This window comes from Leptosomus discolor, chromosome 1 (assembly GCF_034619465.1).
Source record: "Leptosomus discolor isolate bLepDis1 chromosome 1, bLepDis1.hap2, whole genome shotgun sequence".
Lineage (NCBI taxonomy): Eukaryota > Metazoa > Chordata > Aves > Leptosomiformes > Leptosomidae > Leptosomus > Leptosomus discolor.
In genome coordinates, this window is record NC_141391.1 from 58,032,465 (window position 1) to 58,059,462 (window position 26,998).

The window sequence follows — 26,998 nt, forward strand, 5'->3', positions numbered from 1 at the left end:
TTTTACATATTGATGTAAATTTTATTATATAATATTTTAAGATTGAAGTTGGTATTGTAAAGTTTATACCTGGAAATCATGAGCTGATGTTGCTTTCTTGAAAAAAATAAATGAGGTTATTTACCAATTCAGTATGGCAGTTGCTTACGGGAATGGCATCACACACATCACATTGCCTGAAGTGCATCATTGCAACTGTCTCTCAGCACTGGACAAAACCACCATACTCTGTGCAGGTTAGTATGTGAAATATCTCACCACTGATTAGCAGCAACATTGGAATTGCAGAGCACATCGTAACCGCAGCACTAGACGCCGACAGTCAGGGGGAATCAGCAGGCTCTGAACTCCTTATCACATTGCCGGAGTGGACGAATGTGCAACTTGGTCAATTCGGTGCCATAGGGATAAGAAAAGGAAGAGACTGGGTGAACTGCAAATAAGTGGGATTTGGGGAGGCAGGAGCGGGTACTAAGAAGAGTTGGGACCAGTTGTTAGGAAAACAGTCACTAGAGAGAGTGTTGCATGGCCTAGGAAGAATGCATGTATGAGAAGAAGGCGGCATGTCCATAGAAATGTGATGGCTTTTGAGGGAATATTTGTACAGGAAGTCAATAAATGAGATCAGAGATTATGAATAACCACAAAATCCTTTCCAGACCAAGACCCTAAAATCAGGCACAAACTCAGGTCTGTCTTGAGGTTTGAACTGATTGACCCCTTGGAGTTTCAGTACATTGGTTATTTTGGGACAAGGGTGTAAATATAAAAAATGAATAGTCCTATTTAATAATGGCACAGTATGATAAAAAAGGTTTTGTATCTGATACCATCTAAAATACATCAGAACTACAAAGCTATTAAAGGCTCTTTTAATTTTACTTGATTTTTGTATTTCATTTAATTCAAAAGACTATTGTGGTTTTTTAAGAAGGCAGCCAGTACGGACAAAGCAGAAATATGAAAGTACTTCCACAATGGCACGTCAGCGCTTTCCTCACCTCAGCTTGACATTTTCATTTTTTTCCAATTTTTGTGCTTTTATGTTAACTAAGACTCAACTCTAATAAAATTTAAAAAAAAAAACAAAAACCTTCCCAAAATAGGAGGCATTTAATAATAACTAGTTTTATAGCTGAGGCCTTTTTTTCTTTTCATTTGGTGTTTATTGTAAACCATGGTAGAAACGTAACATTTTAATACATGGAAATATTTTCTTTAAAATGTTCACAATTTTATATACAGTTTATGATAAAATACAAGCAAATATGCATTTAAAATTGTATAAAGTAATACTCTGCAGGAAATTTTGTTCACTGGCCCACAGGCTTTCGTGTGAGCCCAGTTTCAATCTTTAATGTAAACATTAGAGGCATAATCTTCACCTCAGTGAAATCAAGGAGACTTTCATCATTGAGTTCAGGAGAAAGAAGCATTAACTCTCAATTTCCAAACAGACATGGCCAGTGATGCGTATATGAACATTCTTGTTTTTCAAATTCAGGACTGAAAGACACAAGAGCTCTGGAAACAGTACATCTTCTGATTACCTAACCAATACAAGAAATGAACAGGAAACAATGTTTTCCACCACATTTTCAGCCCCAACAGAACCCGAAGGCAGCGCCTCCCATCGAGAACACAATTATATATCTGATGAATCACTACAGTCTGTTACAGTGACTAAGCTGCTTTTTAACGTGCTCGTATTATCAGCTTCATGAAGGCCTGTTAAAATAACAAAAAAATATTACCAATTATTAATACTATTTTGGGGGTATTTTTACTTTGTATTTATCTATGAGCTAAAATCACATGCTATGTGAGCAAACACCTGTGGCCTTCAGGAAGTCCAGAATTTCAACCAGTGAAGAAATTACAAGTGTTGATAATACGAAGGCTGTTTCTGTCACAGACTATAATCCACAGTACAAGCAGTCAGCATCTACATTACTTTCTCTTTAAAAATAATATCTTTATATTAAAAAGTGTATAAATATATATGGTTTGTATATATTTATAAAATATAATATATTTAGAAAAATAGTATCTTTATATAACTGACACAGCTTTAACCTTCACGTATATCGAAATGTTAGGGCTAGAAACTACTATATAAGCTCTGTGTAAGATTGAGGCTATTACTTTACCAGTAGTTCAAATATTTACCTCAGCCTGGTAGGTCACTTAGATATCTTGAACAAACCTGAAATTTTATTACTATCCTCAAGACAGAGTAAGAAAGTTTCCTTTCTCCTTTAAATTTGGGAAAGGATTAAAAAAAAAATCCTGGGTGATTAATTTTTAAGATGAGGTTGAAGTCTGACAGTACTACATGTTTTAAAAACTGAAATTTAAGTTTCTTGGCACTCTGCACATTTACCTGTGTGTGTTGTTTACATCTAAGTATGTATCATAAATATCATATATGATATTTATATGACATAAAACCAAGCACACAGTTTTTCTTGCTTGTTCTTTTCCTACAAAATACCATATATTGAATTACAATGTGTAGTACACTATACTTAAGCTCTCCTCTAGGTATGTCAGTTGTTTAAGGCTTATGATGTAGAAGTATGAATATGTTACCTTCCTCCTTTGGCACACTTGTCTTCGGAAGACCCCATGCGTGTACCACGGATGCTGCATTTGACTCATTTTTCTGAACTGTCAGTGCCTTCTGACCTCTGTCATCTTTCACCAATAAAAAGTCGTCTTCTACCGATGATATATCCCAATCATCTTCATCAACTTCTGTGAACTAACAGGGAGAAGTAAAAACACGTGTTTTTCTTCTGTCCATTCAAGTTGTGCTGAGATCTTCTATAAACTCAACAATGTGAAACTGCTAAAGAAAAACGCACTGGCGCACAGCCTTTATGACAGCTATCACCACAGTTTTAAAATCCACACCATTCAATTACCTAGATTACATTAATTCACTATTACAGTTACAAAGCTAAAAGTGGTTGTTGGGGTTTCTTTAAGTCAGGAACTGCAAAAATTAAACGTACTGGCAGAAACCTATGTTTTCAGGTATTACACATCTACCTTAAAAAGGATCGGCTTTTCTGGGATATTAGCTATTCCAATGAGATGGAAAGTCCTTTAAGCATTAGAACGTATATTACTTACATGAAAATAAAGACACCACATCTTATCATGCAAGCTGGCAGTTTAGTTTGCTATATAAGCATTCTGCATTCACACTATAAAAATTTAATATTGCAATAAAGGCCTTCTCAATTTAAACCTAATTTCTTTAAAGAGAAAATTAAATAATGAAAATTAAAAAAACACATGGTCCTCAAAGTTAAAATAGGTGTTCCTCTTAAGACTCACCGTCAGCATATACATATTTTTAATTACGTGGTGAATTTGCATAATGAGTTCACAAAACGAGAAGCAACTCAAACAGATGAAGCTGAAGGCAGCAAGTCCATGGTCTTTCTTACCTCATCTGCCTGAGAACTAAGTATCTTCATTCAGCTTTTCAAAGAAGAGCTACGGCATTTCCCTATTTGTCAATCAGATGTGGTTCGATGGAATTGAGCCATTATTAAAGAGCTTAACTGAGGAAAGAGGGGTTTCTCACACAGCTAAAACCTTATTTCACTGGAGTCTCAATATTTCAGTAAGATATAGAAGGTGCTTCTATTGCACCAAAGACTCAGATGCTATTAGAAAACAACGTAAGGTATGTACATATTAGAGAAAAATCAACAAATATGAACATGTCGTGTGTCTCGAAAGAAGGCAAGAGGCTGCAGTAATGCTTTATCTTGCAACATAATTCAATTTTAACATTGCAAACTGTTTTTCAAAACTGACAGATCTGCTCCGTGTGCTGTATTATTAACATACCAGGATTCAACGCTTTGCTGGCTTAAATTATCTGTATTTGGAGGGCGTGGTGATGGGAAAGTCAGAGTTGCATATATTGAGAAATGCTGGTAGAAGAGTTTCCTCAAAGATTCACAAAGTCCCAACTGACTTTTAAAGTACAGAATACAGAGAAAAATGTCAGCTTCAAATAGAATTCAGTTTCGATCAAGTGTGAATACACAGCACCAGTCAAAACTGCTAAGCAGTTTTACTACTCAAAGCCTTACTCCAAAGAAATACCATAATCTGTACAATATCTAGTACAGGTGAACTCAGGTAATACAGCTTCAGGTAAGCACAACATTAATTTTCTCTAAAATGTTTCTGAAGTAGCTTCTGTGAAACATGATCTTTGTAAAACATGACAATGGGATGCCTTACAAAGGCTTTATGGTGTTGTGGGTTTTGAGAACGACCATTAGCAGTTCTAAGTATTTAAGCTAATAAAAATATCTGGATTTTCAGAGAAACTATCATTACAACGGCATTTTGTGCTTTGGGCACTTTTTAAAATCCCACCTAAAATTTAAAGAATTAACTTGAACTATACATCTACATTTACACATACAAATACGGACATGAATATATGCACATTCATATACAATTTGCAGGGAATACCAGACGGTGTGCTGTTCTGTAATTCCAGAACCAAAGTAGCAATGACTGCCTTGAGTTCATAAACTCATTGCAAACTCATCATGTCCATACAGGAACATGCCACTGTGTTAATACATCAGGGACACAATGTATGCTAAATGAATTCTAGCAAAAATACTTTTCATAGAATCATAGAATGGTTCGGGTTGGAAGGGGCCTTTAGAGACCATCTAGTTTCAACACCCCTGGCATGGGCAGGAACATTTTTCACTAGACCAGGTTGCTCAAAGCCCCATCCAACCCAACTTGAACACTTCCAGGGAGGGGGCAGCCACAGCTTCTCTGGGCAACCTGTTCCAGTGTCTCACCACCCTCATCATAAAAGAACTCCTCCTTATACCTAATCTAAACCTACCCTCTTTCAGTTTAAAACCATTGCCCCTCATCCTGTCACTACAGGTCTTGTTAAAAAGTCCTTCTCCACCTTTCTTATAAGCCCTCTTTATATTCTCAAAGGCCACACCAAGGTCTCCCTGAAGCCTTCTCTCCTCCAGGCTGAACAACCCCAACTCTCTCAGCCTGTCCTCACAGGAGAGGTGTTCCAGCCTTCTGACCATTTTTGTGGCCCTCCTCTGGAACAGCTCCAATAGGTCCATGTCTTTCTTGTACTGGGGGCCCCAGAGCTGGATGAAGTACTAGAGCGGAGTAGAGGGGGAGAATCACCTCCCTAGACCTGCTGGCCACACTTTTGATGCAGCCCAGGATGTGACTGGCTTTCTGGGCTGTGAGTGCACGGTGCTGGCTTATGTCCAGTTTTTCATCCACCAACAGCCCCAAGTCCTTCTTCACAGAGCTGTTCTCAATCCACTCATCCCCTAGTTTGTATTGATACTGGGGACTGCCCCAACCCAGATGTAGGACCTTGCACTTGGCCTTATTGAACTTCATGAGGTTTGCACTGGCCCACTCCTCAAGCCTGTCAAGGTGCCTCTGGATGGCATCCCGTCCCTCAGGTGTGTCCACTGCACCACTCAGCTTGTTGTCATCTGCAAACTTGCCGAGGGTGCACTCCCTCCAACTATGTCATTAATAAAGATATTGAACAGTACTGGTACCAACACAGACCCTTGAAGCACACCACTCATTACTGGTTTCTACTTGGACATTGAGCCATGGAGTGCAACTCCTTGCACGTGGCCATCCAGCCAATTCCTCAGCCATCTAACAAGCAGTCCATCCATCAAACCCACATGTCTCCAATTCAGAAGTAAGAACATTGTGGGGGACTGTACCAAAGGCCTTTTAGAGTCCAGGTAGATAGCTCTTCCCTTGCCCGCTGGTGCAGTGACTCCATCGTGGAACGCCACCAGATTAGTTAGGCACGATTTGCCCTTGGTGAAGGCATGTCAGCTATCTCTAATCACCTCCCTGTCTTCCAGATGTTTTGATGTATCTTCCAGAAGGATCTGTTCCATGATCTTAGCAGGCACAGAGGTGAGGCTGACTGGTCAGTAGTTCCCAGAGTCCTCTTTTTCACTCTTTTTAAAAACGGGTTTGATGTTTCCCTTTTTTCAGTCAGAGACTTTGTATGACTGCCACAACCTTTCAACTATGATGAAGAGTGGTCAATTTTCTTAGGACCCCGGGTAGCATCTCGTCAGGTCCCATGGATTTTTGTATGTTCAGGGTCCTCTGGTGGACTTGAACCCGATCTTCACCTGCAATGGGAGGGATTTCATTCCCCCAGTCCCTGCCTTGAGGTTCAGGGGCTCCAGAGATGTGGGGAAGAGAGGTTACCAGTGAAAACTACAGCACCTTTAAAACATAGATTTGTAAGGCTTATTTTGCTACAGCTCTTTGCTCTTGAAGCCCAAATTCCTGCTCTGGCAGGGGGGCTGGACTAGATGATCTCCAGAGGTCCGTTACAACCCTTACCGTTCTGTGATTCTGTGATTCCTTAACACAGTGGCCCACTGTCTATAGATCTTTATAAAATGTAACATCTCCTAAATTTAACTGTGAAATTTCACAGTCTTGTATCATCTGAAATTGCAGAGAATTTGAAAGTAACATTTGGACAGAAAATTACACTGTAATAGTCATGTCAGTCGATAATTTTGAGTCTGGTGTGATTTGCAGCTCCCACACAGTCAACGGGTAAGTTAGGTGTCACCCGTGGCAATTAAAAGCACACAGGCTAAAAGTGATTACCCTACCATTACTGCTGAAGCTGATTAAGACAATCACCCCTTTCTGGAAACTGAAATAGAAGTGTCACTGTTTCTGGAGGAGTGATAAATTTCAGATTTAACTGGCAGTCAGGAAGCCCTAAGATAAGCTATCAGTTTTATTATGGATAATAAAATTATTATGGACTCTCAGTAATTATTATTTGTTTATTTAGTGAAAAAGTATTTTATTGAATGCTAGAACTAGGCTGTCTACTCCAATCTAATAACAGCTACTAAAATTGAAATAAAAATCACCGTCTGCTGTTGACTTCTGATGTGGAGTAACTTGTTCCTTTTAAAAATTCTTCAGGCAAAGATTGATTTGCATCAAAGTGGCTTATTAATTACAAAACTCTAAAATGAGGAGAAGACTGAAGGGTAAAGAATAAGTTGTGTTAGTATTCTGATTCTGAACACATGCCATGCTCAATGGACAGACACCAGTGACAGATCTGATGTAGCCTGAAAACAGTATGTGACTGTAAATAAATGCAGCAGAACAAAGATCATACTAAAAAATGCAATCTTTCCCCTTATTAAAATGTATTTACAAGTTCTGTATCAGCTAAAGCTCTAGAAACAAAAATATTTTAAAATACTAGATGAACAAATTCACTTTCTCCTCCATCAAAACAAGCTAATAGGAAAGCAACTAAAGGAGGGAGCTCTCTGTGCTGATAGGAGGTAAAAATGATACCAGTTGTGCTCAAACTTTGGGCTAGCTGTAGTGATCCAACAGTCATGGCATAAGCTAATAAGCAGAGTGGATGAAGAGGTCACTGGCCACAGCTCACTTGTCAGCACTCTTCTATATACCAGTGCAGACGTACCCAAAAAGACTACTTAGCTGTAATTCCAAAACTGTCTTTGAGAATTAAGTTCTTCACTGTGTCAAGATGGTTTCAGCATCCAAAAAAAAAGTAACAGATATACATAGGTGCTGGAGCGTGTCCAGAGAAGGGCAACAAAGTTGGTGAAGGATCAAGAGCACAAGTCTTAGAAGAGCAGCTGAGAGAACTGGGGTTGTTTAGCCTGGAGAAGAGAAGGCTGAGGGGAGACCTTATTGCTCTCTACAACTACCTGAAAGGAGGTTGTAGTGAGGTGGGGGTCGGTCTCTTCTCCCAAGTAACAAGCAATAGGACAAGAGGAAATGGCCTCAAGTTGTGCCAGGGGAGGTTTAGATTGGACATTAGGAAAAATTTCTTTAGTAAAAGAGTGGTCAAGCACTGGAACAGGCTGCCCAGGGAACTGGTGGAGTCACCATCCCTGGAGGTGTTCAAAAAACGTGCTGATGTAGCACTTCTAGACATGGTTTAGTGGGCTTGGTGGTATTAGGTCAACAGTTGGACCTGACAACCTTAGAGGTCTATTCCAACCTTATGATTCTATGATTCTACATACATATATATATATTTCAATCACTTAACGACTATTAAAAGTGATACCTTCAGTTCCTTCACCTCTTCTTTAATAAATGCCTGCGCAACATTAATCCCTCCAGCCAGTTTCTTCTTATTTCCATGGTTAGAAAGACTCTTTCCAACTTGTTCAGTCAGTTTCTGAATAACTGTTCCTAAAGTTCATAAAAAAATATATTGACATTTCCACTCACAAGTAAGAGGCTTTACCGTAAACCCTCTAGAAATCTTCCACAAAGTAAAAAATAAGTAAAAGAAGTCTCTCTGAGGCAGAGATTATATCTTTTTCTGCATTTATATAAAACAGCATGATACACATCTGATTTGAACTGACATGTCTAAATACTATATTAATATAAACACATTAGCAAAAATATAAAGTGCACACAAATATATATACACTCAAGACTAGATAATCTGCCTTCATTATGTTTTCTAACACAGAATTATCAGGAAATGCAAAATCATGCACAGCCGTTACAACACGCATATACAGACGTAGTGAAAAAACCTTTTGAAGTTTTGGCAGGTGTTCCAGTTCCTTCAATTTCACTTTCCTCCGTCCTATCCATACTACTTTTGCCAGAAGCCTTCTGAAAGGCACTGACTTTGCCACCTGATGTTTTTGACTGGTTTTGCAGTAATTCTGGTGATAGGTAAAGTTGTTTAATATCATCTTCATCTACTTCTTCCTCTGAACTGAATGGTGGAGTTCTAAGCAAAAACACATACAATCCATGGAATGACTGGGTATACTATATATGTCATATACATATTGCAGCTTCCTTGTATTTTCCTTTCCAATAACATGAGCATACAGAGCTCCCATAGATTCTATCCATAAAGCTATTTAAAAGAAATCATGCTGCTAAGTAAACTCAGAAAGTTATCACAAAATGATTTCTTACATAGACATGACTATTCCCATCTATGAAATTATCTTTACGAAACAACAGACCAATATATAACAAGTTTTGCCAGGCAAACAAAGATAGGCTTTCATGGAACATCAGGGAGAGCACAGTTCAGGGTCAAGGAACCTGCACCACAGAAAGTCTGTTCTGACATTCTGTTAGATGAAAATAATTTAGGCATTTTTCAGTGGCAGGAATTTACAAAGTAATGCACCTGGTGTGAGTAGAATCTGGAATACTGTGTTTAATTTTGGTCATAGTAAGAAAGTATCAATAAACTGAAAAAATTAGGTCACCAAAGTCTTTAAATGCTTTTAACTGGGTCAGAAAAAGCGCCTGAGAACAAAACTAAAGGAAGTGATACTACCTGATTTTATTGAATGTCCCTCTGTAGTTCACAACAAAGAATACATCTACTGAAAGGAGAACATGCTATCTTCCCAGGATTACACACTCAAATGGAATAATAGTTTAAAACAAAATATGAAATACGCAGTCCAGAAAGTGTTTATAATTTTAGCTGACTAATAGCTTTTGTGTGGCAAGCATGTGAATATACAGTCACCAAAACTGTTTTTTTCAAAAATACAAGGGAACCAAACATACGTGATGCTGGACGTCTTTCTGGAAACCTCATTTCCAAAAAGCTTTCTGGATCTAAAAATAACAAGACAAGTTATTTGAAGACTGACAGTCAACTAAGTAACCATAAAGTTTATATAGAAGTAACGTGAATTCTTTGCTCAATTCTTATAGTATTAGCAGGAAGTGTTCACATCAGTCACAAAACCCCAAAGCCATAGGATTGTTACCTGAGGTATGAGCACTATGAGAACAGCATCTCTTACTTTGGTGTAGACGTATTCTCAGCAATGGCTGTTCTTTGTTCAGCTGGGCGGACAGCTGTTGAAGATCGTTTTACCGGTTTTCGTGGTGTGGCAGATAATGAAACTCCCAATTGATTGAACTTCTGATTATCTACAAGGCAAGTGATCTATCTCATTATTAGTAACAATGTTTGGTATAATTTTTTTTCTTCAAAGCAGTTCAGAGCTGCCATGTATCCTGCCAATATAGGAGCTAAGGTTTCTGCAGTTAAACACAACACCAAGAACCCTTCAACAGACACTGTTTAGCTGGCTGCAACTATATAGAATATTTATATGAAAAATTATGAAAGCAGCTATACAGAAATGTTGCTAAACAAAACCTTAAATAGCCATTACAAAATGTAAGAGAAAGAAAAAACCACACAAATATTTTAACCTTCTGAATGAAGCTGAGGATGGGAAACAAGTCCATTACAAGATGATGATTTCTCTTTAATCCTAAAGCTAACTTGTCGTTCAAGATCCTCTCGAATTCGGTGAATGTCAGGCACTTGCTTCTGTTTGCATTCTCTAGCAGATTCAATAGTACGCAAAATTTTATTTAAGCGATCACTGGGGATACCGCGAACACCCTAAAGAAACAAATTGTATTGTAAGCACAGGAGTTACTATTTCTGGGATTTACATGCTACAATCATATACACTCTTTCAAACTTCAAGTACCACAAAAAATCACAAAAGTTGGTAACACTGCTCACAGGTGTAGCCAGAACCTCCACAGTTGTAATTCGATGGACATCCACTCAGGTTAATAAATTACACTTATTTATAACACGTGGAAGTTTAGCTTTGGATTTTATAGGTTGAGGCTTGTGGTATAAGAGTCACAGAGAATAGCAAAAAAGTGGCACAAAGATTGTCCCTCTTTTAAATAACTCAAAATAATCTTACTGCTTTAATGCCCAAGGATTTCAGCTTGTCTTCCAGGACTTGCTCCAAATCAATTCGTAATTCTTTAGTTAAATAAGGGTAAGTCTTCAAAGCATCTATTAAATAGTTGTTACTTCTACCTGTTTTATAATCACCCTTCTCAATTTCTGAAATAAGAAAGGAAAAATGCATTTAAGAGACATTTGAAAAATCCACAGTACATGAGACAACTAAAAACTGAAACATGCATTTTTTAGAAACACCATAGACATAGATGTGTACTTTTTGTCTACACGGAGTCGTGTTCTTTTTGGGCTAGCTTATAAAAGTCAGCTCACTTGGAATCTATACCTCAGCACCTCATACTCACCATCACAAGTATCTTTTAGTTCTCTTGTTACAGAATCACTGTAAAGATATATGCCTGAATATTCAGCAACAACGATCTTTACTTTTAGGACTGTACTTGGAAACTTTCAATAAAGAAAGACTATCTTCTGATAATTAAGTTCTCTAAAAGTGGTATTTCAAATTAAAGCTGAACTCCAGCAGGAATTAGAACAGGAATATGACAAGAAAAGCTTCAAACAACATAATGTTGTCTGATAAAAAACACCTACTGAAATCAAATCTTTGGAAAGTTGTAACACTTTCAAAAGTCTTGGAAAAGACTTTAATCTGAAGCAGACCGTTTCACAGAAAATACATGATGGATAATATTTCATAACTCTTTCATGGACAAAGTTCAGTGTCGTGTTTTCTTCTATGCAAGTCTATGACATCACACGTAATTAAAAGCAGACAAAGAAGTTTCTATCTCTTTCCCTTGCTTTAAGTGTCAGTAATGACATGAACTCTTATGCAAGAAATAAAGAATCACCTAGACAGATTCTTTTATCTAAATTAAAGACTGACATTTAAGTTAGGTCAAGGTATTACAGGGTCACGCAAGGCAGTAAAGAAGTAAAACATACCCATTTGGAATCTGCTTATAAACTGCCTCTGGCAAGACAAAATTTTACTGAATGCCACTTATACCAAAAGAACCAATAACCTGTGGGACCACGGGAGCTGCTTCTGTCTGACAGTGGTCAGCAAAGCTGACAAAGCATTCACGGAGGGGTACAGAACATCCCAGGAAAGCACACTGTAAACCACACTCCCAACTTCGCCCCCTGAAATAAAAGGTAAATCTTGGGCAGGAGTCTGTCTCTTTCCAGCATGCCTTACAGGGCAGCAGAGCCATTTGCCAGCCCACAGACAAGGACATAAATGAAGGAACAATTCCATATTGTGACTTTCAAACGTTTTCTTTCAAAACAAACATGTCACTTCTCCTAATTTTAAACAACGATTTCTTAAAAAGCAGTTCCATTTACTCTCATTTTTCTTTAAGTGAAGGACTCTGGAGAGAACTCAAAAAGTCCTCAAGATACACAAATGATATTTAGGTTGTTTTGAGGAAGTGGCTTCTGATGGATCCTGGAAAAAACCACAGCTAATGAAAACCAAAAAGAGTCCAGCTACCACACTAATAGATCTGTGTTGAAGAGGACAGAATCTGGCTGAAATGTTACCTGGCTTTGGGAACTGTGCAGACAACTGAAGTCCCTGACAGAGGTGGGATTAAAAGTGATTTGGCTGGAGAGCTGAGTCCTGGAAGAGGCAAACTACTAGTCGGTGGGGAAACATAGGGCTATCAGACTATCCACTGTCAGGAACAGGTGCACTATGCAACAGGAAATCCTCCCAGAAAGCCAGACGTGAGGTACTTTAAAGTGGAAGGCTCCAAGGAGCCTTCTGAAAATCCTGTCCCTTTCAGATGGTAATCCTTACAATAAAACAGATCTATATAAAATAATTTTAAAATTCATAATTACTACATACTAATATAGGTAACAAGACTATCCAGCATTATCCTAGTTAATGACAATATTAATTCTTGCTAATTAACTGAAGCCAAATCCTTTTTGCTGGAGCCAACTACTTAAGGAACTGTTTTCTTACCCATTTTTGGTTGTTTTTTTTAAAAAGAACACTCCTAAATACTAGATTTAACAGCTTTGGACACAAGAGACCTTAAGTCTGGTCCACTGTCTCACCTTCTACATAATCCTATGAAATAATGTGCCCAGTCAAGAATTTTCACACTTTCCCTTACAAATGGCTGTCACTGAAAACAAAAAAATCTAGGTCTGTCTTTTCAGACTGCATTCTTTCTTTCTCTCTTTTGTACTGCAGGCCATGCCTTTAGGCACAGCAGAAGAATCAAAGACAATCCATCAAGAAAGAAGACGGCAAGCAAGAGAAATAGCAGAAAGAACGGCAAAAATGCGAGCAGTCTTTATTTCACATTGTTCAGTCACCGGATTTTCCCTGGGGAAACCTCTCACGCACAGATGTAGTCAAACAACAATTTCATTCTCAAAACGGCATCATTCCTTCAAAATTATAAACTCACGGGCTATAAGGTTCAAGGCTGATTTTGATTTTTGCACACAGTACAGATTATTATGCTATTCGGTTATTTTGTGTTTCATCCGAAGTACTGTTAGCCTTCTTCAGAAGAATAACATGCAGGATGAACCAATGCTTTCTGTTCTGTCCCTGTAAATGTAGCCTTCTTCAAGTTTTCCTCCAATGAAGCAGAAGAACAGCTGCCAACACTGGGCTATGTAATTCCATTCAGAATTGCACAACACTAGTGAACATTTTTGCTCTGCTTAGCTCAAATGCCTTTAGACATATGGAATATGCCTGCTTTAAAGAGTTAGCCAGATTTTCATAAAAACATTGTACTTGGATAACGAAATCCTAATATTTACAGGCACCAATGGCAAACAGGAGGCTGACACAAACAAGGAATGCTCCCACTCAAATCACATAAGCATTCTGAAATACAATGAGAAATACTGTAGATATCAAATAATATTTGCTTTTTATTTTCAAGAAACACATGCCACTATATTTTGAGCTGAATCAACCATTACCTTTTTCCTCTTCTGATAGCTCCTCTATGGGCTCCAGCATATGCACCAAGGGTGCCTGCTCTAGTAACGAGGAAGAACAGGAACACCAAACAAACAGGACAAAAGAAGGTCAAGGTCCAGAGTGGGAAAGCCAGGCAAAAAAACCACACTGATGTCAACTTTCCTGATTGCTGACAACCTGCTTAACAATCACAAACCCAATGCAACGTGCCTCTTCACTGCCTTGGTGGTACTGCCTTTTTGTAGAGGTGACCCTAATACAATAGTCACTTCAGGAGTGATTCAGTTGCCCAAACATGGGTGTTTAATGTCATCTTGGATATATCAGAGTTTTAAGCCATCAGCACAGGGCTTGCTGATAGGTCACACAACTACAGAAAAACCCATGTCCTTCTAGAATGGCACCTAGCGACCAGATGGGATGTTTTTAGGCATCTACAATGACAAGGCCACCTAGGATTAAGCAAATTAATACTGTCATTCATTTCTTGTAAGAAGCATTTTAAATTTTACATTTATTTTCAAATATTGTTTATGTGCAATTTGATACTAAAAGTTTATAAAAGGGAAGTGAAATGGACAGACATAAAAACCCCCAAAAATACATGGAGAAAATATTTCAACTCATTATTCCAGAAAAATATTAAGTACTGAGTCTGCATGTGCAAAACAGAGAGAAGTTTTATATATATATTTTTATATATATATGATAATTTCCAATAAAACCAATGTAAAAGATCTTCTATCACTTCAACAAAGTGAGATTCAGTGTTATCATGTGCTTTAAAGAAATCTTGACATGTCCTCTGCAGAAAACAGTTTCCCAAACACAATGAAATTACCGTTCAATAGGCTGTCAGGTACAATTTGCTTTCTATAAATGAAGCCTGAGTACAGTTTATTTACAACTTTACAGACTTCAGATATAAGAGCCCCATGAAAATGTTTATATGTAGACTAACAAAAATTCAGGGTTTTAAAATGTTAATATTCACCTTCCATAAATTACTCAATGAAAACTATAATGTGAGTTTCTTCTAGGGTTTATGATAAAAACAGAGATGTGCAAACTACACTTTCAGCATTCAACTACTGGTAGTATAGGAGAAAACTATTCATTGACCAATATTTCGGGCCAACATACATTTGCCCCAGCCTTCACAAGAAACCTTTGGCACCATAAATCGTTGTTACACTGTATAGGTAGAAGGGGAGGAAGTGATGCTGCAGTCAAGATGCCTGTTCTTCAGCAGTTCTCATACAATTAGGTACAAATCACAATGAAATGAGCGCTTGGAGCTTACTGTCACATCTCCAGTATTCCTCATGTGAAGGGGACTAAAACTGGTGGTGTAAACGCTTGGGTATGGTATCTGCTTTCTCTGTGCTTATGGTTACATTCAGCCTCTCACCTGCTTTTCCATGCACGTTACCAGACTTAAGATTTGCTTCCATATAACTTGCGCTACATAAGAAGTTCTAAAAAAATGGTTCTTACACCATCACAACATGCTAACAAGATGCAAACGTCAATGTATTTTATGGAAACACTTAAAAGCAAAACTCGAAGAGGCAAATAGGCTTCTGGTCTTTCAGACTCTAAGGCTGTAAAATTTAACAATGGCCACAGCATTCCTAGGCACTGGAACACGACCCTCCACACTATTGCTCCTGGCATGCTGTTGCCCTGCACCAGCTAACACTCTCCAAAACGATGGTCAGGCACACTCTGGGATCATTCCCAAAAGCCTGCAGCGAGTCTGTTTTACAGGACAGAGCCTGAAGCACAGATGAGATGTTCTGGGGCAATAAAATTTAGCTGTACAGGCACTGAGACTTCCAAGTTTCTCGGCTTGACCTACCAGACAGTAGGCCAGTTGCTCTGTAATTTGATTTAATCCGTACTTGTTTTACCTGTACTTTACTCAAATGCAATCTGCTTAAAAGAGCTGACTCATCTCTGCACATGCCCTTGTCAAGTAACTTAATTTGACAGGAAAAGCCCAGTCCCCAGAACTCAGACCTGAAGAATCTGCTGGTCTGGCATAAAGGTACACGCTTTGGAGTTGGCAGTGCTCGGTTAACAGTTGGACTTCATGTAGCCACTGCGTTGAAGGGCTCCGGAGCGGCGGGTGGCGCCGGGGGCCCCTTCCCGAAGCGGCAGAACCGCGGCCAGACCGAGGCGGCAGAAGCGCCGGGAGCGAGAGGGCGCCCCAGCCCGCCCCCCCAGGGAGGGGAGCGCGAGCTCCTGGCGGGGTCCGCTCGGACTCGCCGTGGGCGGGGACAGGAGCGGCGGCGGCCAATCCCCTCGCAGGGCAGAGCGGCCCCGGGGAGCGCGGGCCCGGCCGTTGGGGCGGCGGTTGGCGCGGGCGGGGCGGGCAGGGCAGGCGGGCGGGCAGGGCGCAGTCCCGCCCCCGGCTCTAGAGGCCCACTCGACTGGTGGCCATCGCCCTCCCAGAACAGGTCCCAGCCACGGTTCCCACTCGGCCGAAAGCCACCGCCGGCAGCAATGTGTCGACCCAGGCGGAGACAGATGGGTGGAGCCGCACCCTGCCAGCCCTGAGGCCAAGGCAGCAGGTGGAGGCTCCACAAGCAGCAGAGGATCCCCTGCCCTCTTGCCACCAGGCAGAAGGAGGGGACATAAGAGACGGGGGGTGGGAGAATGGAAACAGGTCCCTGGTCGGGGCAGCAGGTGACTCCCCTCGATGTCCCTCACCTTCCCAGTTGCCCCTACACAACAGTTATGGGGCTCTAGAGGTTAAGGGCCAGGCAGATGAGGAGGCAGATGAAGGTCCCTCCAGGGAGTTGCCCAGGGAGAGTCAGTCAGCCCCACGCATTGTGACTGCCTCTGTTAAGAAAAAAAGGAGGGTAATTGTCGTAGGCGATTCCCTTCTGAGGGGAGCGGGGGGCCCAATATGCCGACCAGACCCATCCCACAGGGAAGCCTGCTGCCTCCCTGGGGACTGGGTTAGAGATGTCACTAGGAAACTCCCAGGTCTGGTACAGCCCTCTGATTCCTACCTGCCATGGGTTATGCAGGTTGGTAGTGACAAGGTTGCAGAGAGAAGTCCAAAGTTGATCAAAAGGGACTTCAGGGCAATGCAGCAATTGCTCGAAGATTCAGGAGCACAGGCAGTGTTTTCCTCAATCCCTTCAGTGGCAGGGAAGAACACTGAAAGGAACAGGAAAACACACCTGATGAACACACGGCTGCTGGTCCTATTGGTGGAATTTTGTTTTTTGTGATCATGGGGAGGTTTACACAGCACCAGGCCTGCTGGTGGCAGATGGAGTTTGGCTTTCTAGAAAGGGGAAAAGGATTCTTGCGTGTGCATTGGCTGGGCTCATTGAGAAGGCTTTAAACTAGTTTTGAAGGGGGAAGGGGACAAAGCAAGGCCCACCAGTGATGAACCTAGGGGTGGCATGCCTGTGTTGGGGGTGAAATGGATAGCTCAGCTCAGGTGCATTTACACCAATGCCCACAGGGTGGGCAACAAACTGGAGGAGCTGCAAATCATTGTGCAGCAGGATAGCTATGACTTGGTCACCATCACAGAAACATGGTGGGATGACTGTCGTGGCTGGAGTGCTGCAATGGATGGCTATAAACTCTTCAGAAGGGACAGGCAAGGGAGGAGAGGCAGTGGGGTGGCTTTATATGTTAGGGAGTGTTTTCATTCTGTAGAGCTTAATGATTGTGAGGACAAGGCCAAGTGCTTATGGGTAAGGATGAAGGGAAAGGCCAACAAGGCAGATATCCTGCTGGGAGTCTGTTACAGACCACCCAACCAGGAGGAAGAGGCATATGAAGCATTCTACAAGCAGGTGGCAGAAGTCTCTCAATCATTAGCCTTTGTCCTCATGAGGGACTTGACCTCACCAGACATCTGCTGGAAATACAACACAGCAGAGAGGAAAGAGCCCAGGAGGTTCCTGGAGTGCGTGGAAGAGAACTTCCCGCCACAGATGGAACGGAGCCTACCAGTGGAGGTGCCTCACTTGACCTACTGTTTACAGAGAAGTACTGGTGGGATATGTGGTGGTTGGAGGCCGTCTTGGACTCAGCAACTGTGAAATATAGAGTTTTCAATTCTTGGTGAAGTAAGGAGCAGGCTCACCAAAACCACTGCCATGGGCTTAGAGAGGGCTGACTTTGGCCTGTTCAGGACACTGGTTGAGAGAGTCCCTTGGGAGACAGTCCTAAAGGGCAAGGGGGTCCAGGAAGGCTGGACATTTTTCAAGGAGGAAGTCCTAAAGGCACAGGAGCAGACTGTCCCTGTGTGATGGAAGACGAACCGGCACGGAAGATGACCAGCTTGGCTGAACAGGGAGCTTTTGCCAGAACACAGGAAAAAAAGGAAGGTTTACCACTCCTGAAAGAAGGGGCAGGCAGCTCAAGAAGAGTACAGGGATCTCGTTAGGTCATGCAGAGGGAAAATTAGAGAGGCAAAAGCCCAACTAGAACTCAGGCTGGCCACTGTCATGAGAGACAACAAAAAATGTTTCTACAAATACCATAACAACTAAAAGAGAGCCGAGGAGAATCTCCGTCCTGTATTGGGTGCAGAGGGGAACATTGTCAGCAAGGATGAGGAAAAGGCTGAGCTACTTAATGCCTTCTTTGCCTCCGTCTTTAATAGTCAGACAAGCTATCCTCAAGGAAATCAGCCCCCTGAGGTGAAGTCGGGGACAGACAGCAGAATAAACCCCCATAATTCAGGAGGAAGCAGTTAATGACCTGCTTTGTCACCTGGACATTGGACAAGTCTATGGGGCCAGATGGGATCCACTTGAGAGCACTGAGGGAGCTGGCAGAGGAGCTGGCCAAACCACTCCCCATCATTTATCAGAAGTGCTAATCAACAGGGGAGGTCCCAGACAACTGGAGGCTTGCCAGTGTGATGTCCATCTACAAGAAGGGCCAGAAGGAGGATCCAGGGAACTACAGGCCTGTCAGCCTGACCTCGGTACCAGGGAAGATTATGGAGTGATTCATCTTGAGGGCGCTCACATGGCATGTGCAGGACACCAGGGACTCAGGCCCAGCCGGCATGGGTTCATGAAGGCAGGTCCTGCTTAACCAACCTGATCTCCTTCTATGACTAGGTGACCCACCTAGTCGATGAGGGGAAGGCTGTGGATGTCATCTGCGTGGACTTCAGTAAAGCCTTTGACACTGGCCCCCACAGCATTCTCCTAGGAAAGCTGTCAGGCTCATGGCCTAGACAGGTGCACTCTAAGCTGGGTTAAAAACTGGCAGGATGGCAAGGCAGGAGGAATGTTGTGATCCAGCAGATCACCTGCTTTGGACTACCAGGGTACTGATACAACTAGAGAGTACATCAGTCTGGTAGTTCAAATGCAACCTCAATTATACTTTGTTCAATGACACTATTTGAACCCTGTCTCTCATCTCCAGCCCTTTCTTGGCTATAAAATAGAGACAAATTTCAACTTCATACTTAAACCTATTCAGTCAGGCTCTGCTGCTGCTACCTTGCTTAACTGATCCTTCTTAACCGTAACTCTCTTTTCCAATTGATGCCTACCTAAGCCTAAGCATAACCCTAACCAAGCTCAGTGATCCCTGTAAAACCTTGGCTCAGCAATAACCAGATGTTTCTGGGTGATACCAGCCCTTTGCACACCCTGCCATAAATCAACTTCTGCTGGCATGAACCTCCTTAACTCCAAACCTAATTCATTCAGTCCTCCACAACAGTTCCACAACTGACCCTAACCAAACAGTATTATTGCTAAATCCTATACCTAGCCCAGTGGCAAATTCTAGACACTTCCTTCCCATATGTCACCGGCCAGCCTCAGACCCAAACCTAGCCCCTAGCCCTACCTTCATCCTCAGAAGAATGGTTCCTGTCAGCCTCAGGCTTGAACCTAACTAAATGGCAGTCTTAATGCAGGCTGATCATACTCATATCCCACTGGCCTGAAACCAGTCATATTAATACTAGCCATCATTAAAGCCAGCAACCTTAAGATAACCTCCACAACGATGTGTGTGTCGTTCCACATCTTCCACAATATCTCTTCTGCCAGCTAATATGTATGGAGAGATAGATGAGATGTATTAAAAGTACAGGTTGCCTTAATTTCCTTCAGTGGATAATTATACTACTGAAAAATTATGTGCCTGGCATACTTTGACAAATCATTAAGTATCTGTCTTAAATAATAACTGAAGACAATTTCTATGCAGGTGGAATAGGAAAATATATTTAACAATAATGAAGAATTCAGGCTGTGTATATTTCAAGCATATCATTTATTATTTGTCTGTTCTTATCTACTATTTTAAAAGACCCCAACAGTCTGGCAGTACTATTGGAAAGGCAGTCTTCTGGCCAACATTTAAAGGAGAAATCCTCTCTATTTACTCTGAAATATGAAATGCTAAAGAACTTTCAGCCTGAACAGAAGTGTTATAGTTATCTATAGTCGAGTATCACCTATAGTAAGCACTTTGCATTGCAATATGAAAACCCAGGATAAAATGTAAAACTTACTTGCTGTAAATTGCTGCACTTCTTAAAGATGTAAGAAATGTAAGCCATGGCTATAGTCATTATATACTCCTTTACTTTATACTCAAATTTCATATCCAAACAGCTGCCAGACTTAATCTGTGATACCTGTCATTTTGACTGTCATCTCTGAATCAAGATACTTCATATATTTTTCTCCTAACTAATCAATGGGAAGCCATATACTGCACATAAGCAGCATGAATACTAATTTTAAACGAATACTCTTAAATATGATAAATTTTTGACACTTACCTGAGGTCTCTAAGGAACCTAGTCATCTCTGACTCCTCCTACAGTCAACGAAGAGACACAGGCAACTTCAAAGAGCAATTCAGATCTTAGTTCAGCTGAACCAAACTCTGAAGGTGCCCCTTTTCTCTGTTAACTGTCTAGAAAGACTACTTTGACTAAATTTTCCTCAGATGCTTCAGCTATGTCCCTTACGATAGCTGGGCCTTATTCCACACCATGTTTGAAGACTGAGACATAGGTTTTAATGGACAATCTAATTAATATCTTTGCTTTTTAACTACTGTCTTCAATTCCACCTAATATTATTGACGTAACAAAGGTTAAATATTGAACAAGTATCAACATTTCAAGAGTAAAATAGAAGCCAAAGCCTGATTTTAAAATATGATTAAAAAAAATCATAATTAATTCATTGCCTTTTTGTGAGACTGAAGTAATTTTTTAAAATAGGAAGTTATATCTGCACAAAACCCTACAGCTAGGTCAGAAACAGACAGAAAAATAGTCAGCCAGGATGGCATTCAAGGCACATTATTAGTTCTCGCAAGAAATCTTAACACAAAAGCACCAGGCTAACGCAGTTATTCCAGTACTTTACACCTAAAATACCTCATTTGTAATTTGGGAATCTTTTCATAACACAGATTTAAGATGTGCAGAACAAACGTTAGGATGCAAAAGCTTCCAAACAACTTCGAAAAGTGTACTTAAGTTCACAGTAGAGAGCTTTTTCCGGAAGTCATTTTCTTTGAAACAGAGAAAAAAAAAAAAAAAGAAGATATTCCATATGTGGCGATTGTTTGGTAAGAAAACTACAGCTCTTGTGATTTCAAAGATGATCTGTACTAAATAAATGTGTATACAGAATTTACCAGCAAGTGCTTTTATTTTCATAATGGCATGAGATGCAGCCATGATGTCCTAACTCAGTATGTAAGTCAATCCCTCGAGAAGCCCTGAAACTTTTGGGAAAGACACTGTAACTTCTGCTAACCTTTATATCCAGAAATTAGGTAGGGTAAGTTTTAAAAAAATCCAGAAGGGAAGAAAGGGGACAGACAGAGAGACCTGCAGAGATAAATAAAATCATCATCAGCAAAGGAATCTGAAGGAAACACCTTCTTTGAGGTTTTATAATAAACTGGTAGTGAATCTTTTGTATATCAATGGCAGGAACAGCCTTTTCAGTCTTGAGAAGTTTCACAAGGTGTCACAAACTTCATGTTTGGAGCAGCAAGAAATCAGAAAAGATCTGAATAAGGCTATTTAAATTGTCAGAGTACAGGAAATACTTATGTTCACAGAACTGTTTTCCTCCTCAGTACAATGACAGTAAATGCACTAAGAAAGCAATGCTTGACAAGCTCAGTGTGTAAGCCCTTAGCAGCAATATTCTTCATAAAACTCTTTTCTTAAATTCAGGGCAATAGCTAAGCTACTTGCTGTGAGATCTCTTAGCCAGAACCAGCACTACTGTGTTGATGCAATGCAGCTGTTTGAATGAAAAAGAATTAGGTTATTTAAAATACTATTCCTAATAATCTATACTTGATATATCATTACTTTTCTCCACACAACATTTCATCTATATAGTTTCACTTAAAAAGCTTCAAGCAACAAACTACTATCCTTGTGTAGGTTAGAAACAAATCTCTGTATTATTCAAATAATGTTGCTGTATAATAAATAAAATGTATTTCCTTTAATTTAATAATTCTTGTCATAACAAATATTTTGAAATCAACTCTTCATCATTTTTTCATTCCTCATCAAATTATTGAAAGCTGTTGTATACTGCCCCTTCTCCCCATATGCCTTTTTAGAACTTCTTGAATTTGTTGAAAAATTCTGTACATTTTTCCTAGGCAAATTCCATTTTGTCTCCCTTTTACCAGTTTTAAAACTAAGAGAAATAATAATAATAAAATATTATGTAATTATAATTCAATAATTCAAATTAATAAATTGGTTTTTAACATTTAAACATTTTACTTGCTCAAAGTTCGCTTTTCATGACTTTCCTACTTAAAACTAAAGAATGGTTGCAGAATATTGGTATGGTAACAATACTCTCCATTACTTTGCATACTGAGAAAAAAAACGAGAACTATTTTCACAAAGTACAAAACAATGTAAACGGAGGTTCACCCCTTCCCCCCACTTCCAAACAATATCACAATGCCACAAGTTAAAGTAACTAAATAATGATCTATATATAAATACAGATATACCCTGAAAGAACTATCTAGATGGGATGACTGTCTATTTTGATTATTTCTTCTGTATTTTTCCTCCTTGCCATTTGAGGCCACGTGAAAAATACAGTATTTCAAGACTTACAAACAAACTTCTCCACATATTTCCTTATAGAAATTCCAGCACATGCATATACCTATCAAGTATATGCATATACCAGATAAGCCCTTTTTCTATACAAAAACATAATTTTATTTCCTCAATTAGTTTCATTTACCTTCAACTGCTTCAATACTATACATATGCTAGGAAATAGTCTCAAATTATTTTTTGGTTTTCATTTATTCTTTTCAACAGTGCATCTTTACAATTACTTGATTGGAATTCTCAATGCTGACACAGCAAAGCAATTCAAATTATGTTCTTTCAATACAATTACTCTTACAGCTATGACTTGACAAGCTATGCATTTGAGAGGACACAGTTTTAGATTTGAAAGTACTGGATCTGGACCTATCAAAAAAACCTTACCCTGCGTCGCTGGTAGACTTGGCTTAGATTCTTCAAGAGGCTCTACAGTAGTGTTCACTAAAATAGCATAAAAGTAAAAAATAATATAAATGTATTATAGTAAACAATAACAGACTCTTAAATATTTATTTTAAAATGTATTATAGTAAACAATATACAGATTCTTAAATATTTAGCAATATTTAATCATATTTATAAAATACATAATTTTTGGCTTTAGGGGGAAAAAACTTAACAAATTATTTACAAAGTAAAAGATGGTCCCTCACAACATAGAAGTACATGTCTATATATGCTTAAAATGTCTAATATTTTTATTAAAATAAAAAACATGTAATAAAAAATAATAAAAATTAAAATTTTAATACTTCTAGAACCAGGAGAAGAAACTAGTAACTAAATCATCACTGAACTGGAATGTGATCATCTCTTTGTTCACCTCTGTACACTGTCTTTGTGTCCCAGGGAAGAAGCCTTGGCCCAAAGCTACTTAGTCTGCCCTGATTGAGACTTGTATTACCCAAAGAGGATTTGCTGCATCCACACTTTGTGTCAATTAGCACAAACCAAATCTATATCATGTACAGAGTGCAGCCTTGGAGTGAATTATCACTTCAGTTCTACGTTCCACAGATCAGCCTGGGGCCTAGGAGCAAATCTGCTTGTGTGCCATGTCTTATACCTGTCTGTGCTTCACTGTGGCTGAATACGAGCAGCTCCAGTTGAAAAGCCATACAGCCATACTATTACTATGCTCTGCTCAAACTAACCTGCTCTCTGCTGTTAGATTCAGTTCAGGCCAATCTCTTGCTAATAGAGCAAGATGGTTTCCAAACAGGGATTAGAATTGATTCAGCTGTCATCATCTATCGCAATAAACATATTTCGAGTCACTGCAACTACAGCATGAAATATATGGGACTTGCAGGACTACATCCTAACACACTATTATCAGGTTTAGCTATTTGTAATGGACTTGAGACGTTAAAGCACTGCACAGAAAAAAACATCAAAGTTCTTAAAATTCTTTGAAGATCTGTATCTTAACTTAAATTTGTTAACTCTTTCAGTAATTTCCCTTTTGTGAGTTCTGCAGCCTAAGGACACTCAAGCATGAAAAAACAATTACATTTCATAAACCAAAGCCAAACTTGTTTACATAACACAAAATAGAATCACAGAACCACAGAATCATTAGGTTGGATCAGACCTCTAAGATCAACAAGTCCAACCGTCAACCCAACACCACCCATGCCCAATAAACCATGTCCAGAAGTGCTACATCAACATGTTTTTTTGAACACATCCAAGGATGGTGACTCCACCACATCCCTGGGCAGCCTGTTCCAATGCTTGACCACTCTTTCAGTAAACGATTTTTTCCTGATATGAAACCTAAACCTCCCCTGGTGCAACTTGAGGCCATTTCATCTCATCGTATCGCTTGTTACTTGGGAGAACAGTCCAACACCCATCTCACTATAACCTCCTGTCAGGTCTCCCCTCAGCCTCCTCTTCTCCAAAGTAAACAGCCCCAGTACCCTCAGCCGCTCCTCAGAAGACCTGTTTTCCAGGCCCTTCACCAGCTTTGTTGCCCTTCTCTGGACACACTCCAGCACCTCAATGTCCTTCTTGTAGTGAGGTGCCCAAAACTGCACACAGGATTTGAGGTGCGGCCCCACCAGTGCTGAGTACAGGGGCACGATCACTTCCCTACTCCTGCTGGCCACACTATTGCTGATACAGGCCAGGATGCTGTTGGCCTTCTTGGCCACCTGGACACACTGCTGGCTCATGTTCAGCCGGCTGTCGACCAGCACCCCCAGGGCCTTTTCCACCAAGCAGCTTTCCAGCCACTCATCCCCAAGCCTGTAGCGCTGCATGGGTTTGTTGTGACCCAAGTGCAGGACCCGGCATTTGGCCTTGTTAAACCTCTTACAATTGGCCTCAGCCCATCAATCCAGCCTGTCCAGATCCCTCTGCAGAGCCTTCCTGCCCTTGAGCAGATCAACACTCCCACCCAATTTAGTGTCATCTGCAAACTGACTGAGGGAGCACTCAATCCCCTCATCCGGATCATTGATAAAGACATTAAACAAGACTGGCCCCAAACACTGAGCCCTGGGGGACACCGCTTGTGACTGGCCGCCCGCTGGATTTAACTCCATTCACCACAACTCTCTGTGCTTGGCCATCCAGCCTGTTTTTAACCCAGCTCAGAGTGCGCCTGTCTAGGCCATGAGCCTGACAGCTTTCCTAGGAGAATGCTGTGGAAGACAGTGTCAAAGGCTTTACTAAATCCACGTAGATGACATCCACAGCCTTCCCCTCATCGACTAGGCGGGTCACCTGGTCATAGAAGGAGATCAGGTTGGTTAAGCAGGACCTGCCTTCATGAACCCATGCTGGCTGGGCCTGAGTCCCTGGTGTCCTGCACATGCCATGTGAGCGCCCTCAAGATGAATCGCTCCATAATCTTCCCTGGTACCGAGGTCAGGCTGACAGGCCTGTAGTTCCCTGGATCCTCCTTCTGGCCCTTCTTGTAGATGGGAGTCACAGTGCCAGGGCTTCAGTCGTCTGGGACCTCCCCTGTTGATTAGCACTTCTGATAAATGATGGAGAGTGGTTTGGCCAGCTCCTCTGCCAGCTCCCTCAGTACTCTCAGGTGGATCCCATCTGGCCCCATAGACTTGTCCACTGTCCAGGTGGCAAAGCAGGTCATTAACTGCTTCCTCCTGAATTATGGGGGTTTATTCTGCTCTTTGTCCCCGACTTCCACCTCAGGAAGCTGATTTCCTTGAGGATAGCTTGTCTGACTATTAAAGACGGAGGCAAAGAAGGCATTAAGTAGCTCAGCCTTTTCCTCATCCTTGCTGACAATGTTCCCCTCTGCACCCAATACAGGACGGAGATTCTCCTCGGCTCTCTTTTAGTTGTTACTGTATTTGTAGAAACATTTTTTGTTGTCTCTCATGACAGTGGCCAGCCTGAGTTCTAGTTGGGCTTTTGCCTCTCTAATTTTCCCTCTGCATGACCTAACGAGATCCCTGTACTCTTCTTGAGCTGCCTGCCCCTTCTTTCAGGAGTGGTAAACCTTCCTTTTTTTCCTGTGTTCTGGCAAAAGCTCCCTGTTCAGCCAAGCTGGTCATCTTCCGTGCCGGTTCGTCTTCCATCACACAGGGACAGTCTGCTCCTGTGCCTTTAGGACTTCCTCCTTGAAGAATGACCAGCCTTCCTGGACCCCCTTGCCCTTTAGGACTGTCTCCCAAGGGACTGTTTCAAACAGTGTCCTGAACAGCCCAAAGTCTGCCCTCTGGAAATCCATGGTTCTGTTTTGGCTGTTTCTACTCCTAACTTCAGCAAGATTAGAGAACTCTTTATCATTTCACAGTTGTTGAGCCCAAGACGGCCTCTGACCACCACATCTCCCACCCGTCCTTCTCTGTTAATAAAGAGTACATCAAGTGAGAAGTCAGCAGGTCATGGTCCCCTTGTAGATCAACCGTAGGTCAAGGTTCCCTGGTAGACTCCCTTACCAGCTGTATCAGGCAGTTCTCTTCCACACACTCCAGGAACCTCCCGGACTGTTTCCTCTCTGCTCTGTTGTATTTCCAGCAGACGTCTGGTGAGGTCAAGTCCCCCATGAGGATAAGGGCTAATGATTGAGAGACTTCTG

The 26,998-nt window shown here is 40.8% G+C and overlaps 1 protein-coding gene across 1 annotated transcript in view; it reads right to left on the minus strand.

Annotated features, from left to right (window-relative positions):
• Window positions 1-1,645: 1,645 nt before the first annotated feature.
• The window catches only part of DZIP1 (DAZ interacting zinc finger protein 1), a 42,096-nt gene continuing 16,743 nt past the window's right edge, over window positions 1,646-26,998 (minus strand). Inside the window, exons 9-18 of the mRNA XM_086481352.1 lie at window positions 23,323-23,379; window positions 13,799-13,858; window positions 10,830-10,975; window positions 10,315-10,510; window positions 9,897-10,026; window positions 9,655-9,705; window positions 8,646-8,848; window positions 8,162-8,289; window positions 2,593-2,764; window positions 1,646-1,728 (exon numbers count right to left, since the gene is read on the minus strand). Of these exons, the coding sequence (XP_086337478.1) occupies window positions 1,646-1,728; window positions 2,593-2,764; window positions 8,162-8,289; window positions 8,646-8,848; window positions 9,655-9,705; window positions 9,897-10,026; window positions 10,315-10,510; window positions 10,830-10,975; window positions 13,799-13,858; window positions 23,323-23,379 (1,226 nt within the window). The remainder of the gene's footprint in view (window positions 1,729-2,592; window positions 2,765-8,161; window positions 8,290-8,645; window positions 8,849-9,654; window positions 9,706-9,896; window positions 10,027-10,314; window positions 10,511-10,829; window positions 10,976-13,798; window positions 13,859-23,322; window positions 23,380-26,998) is intronic.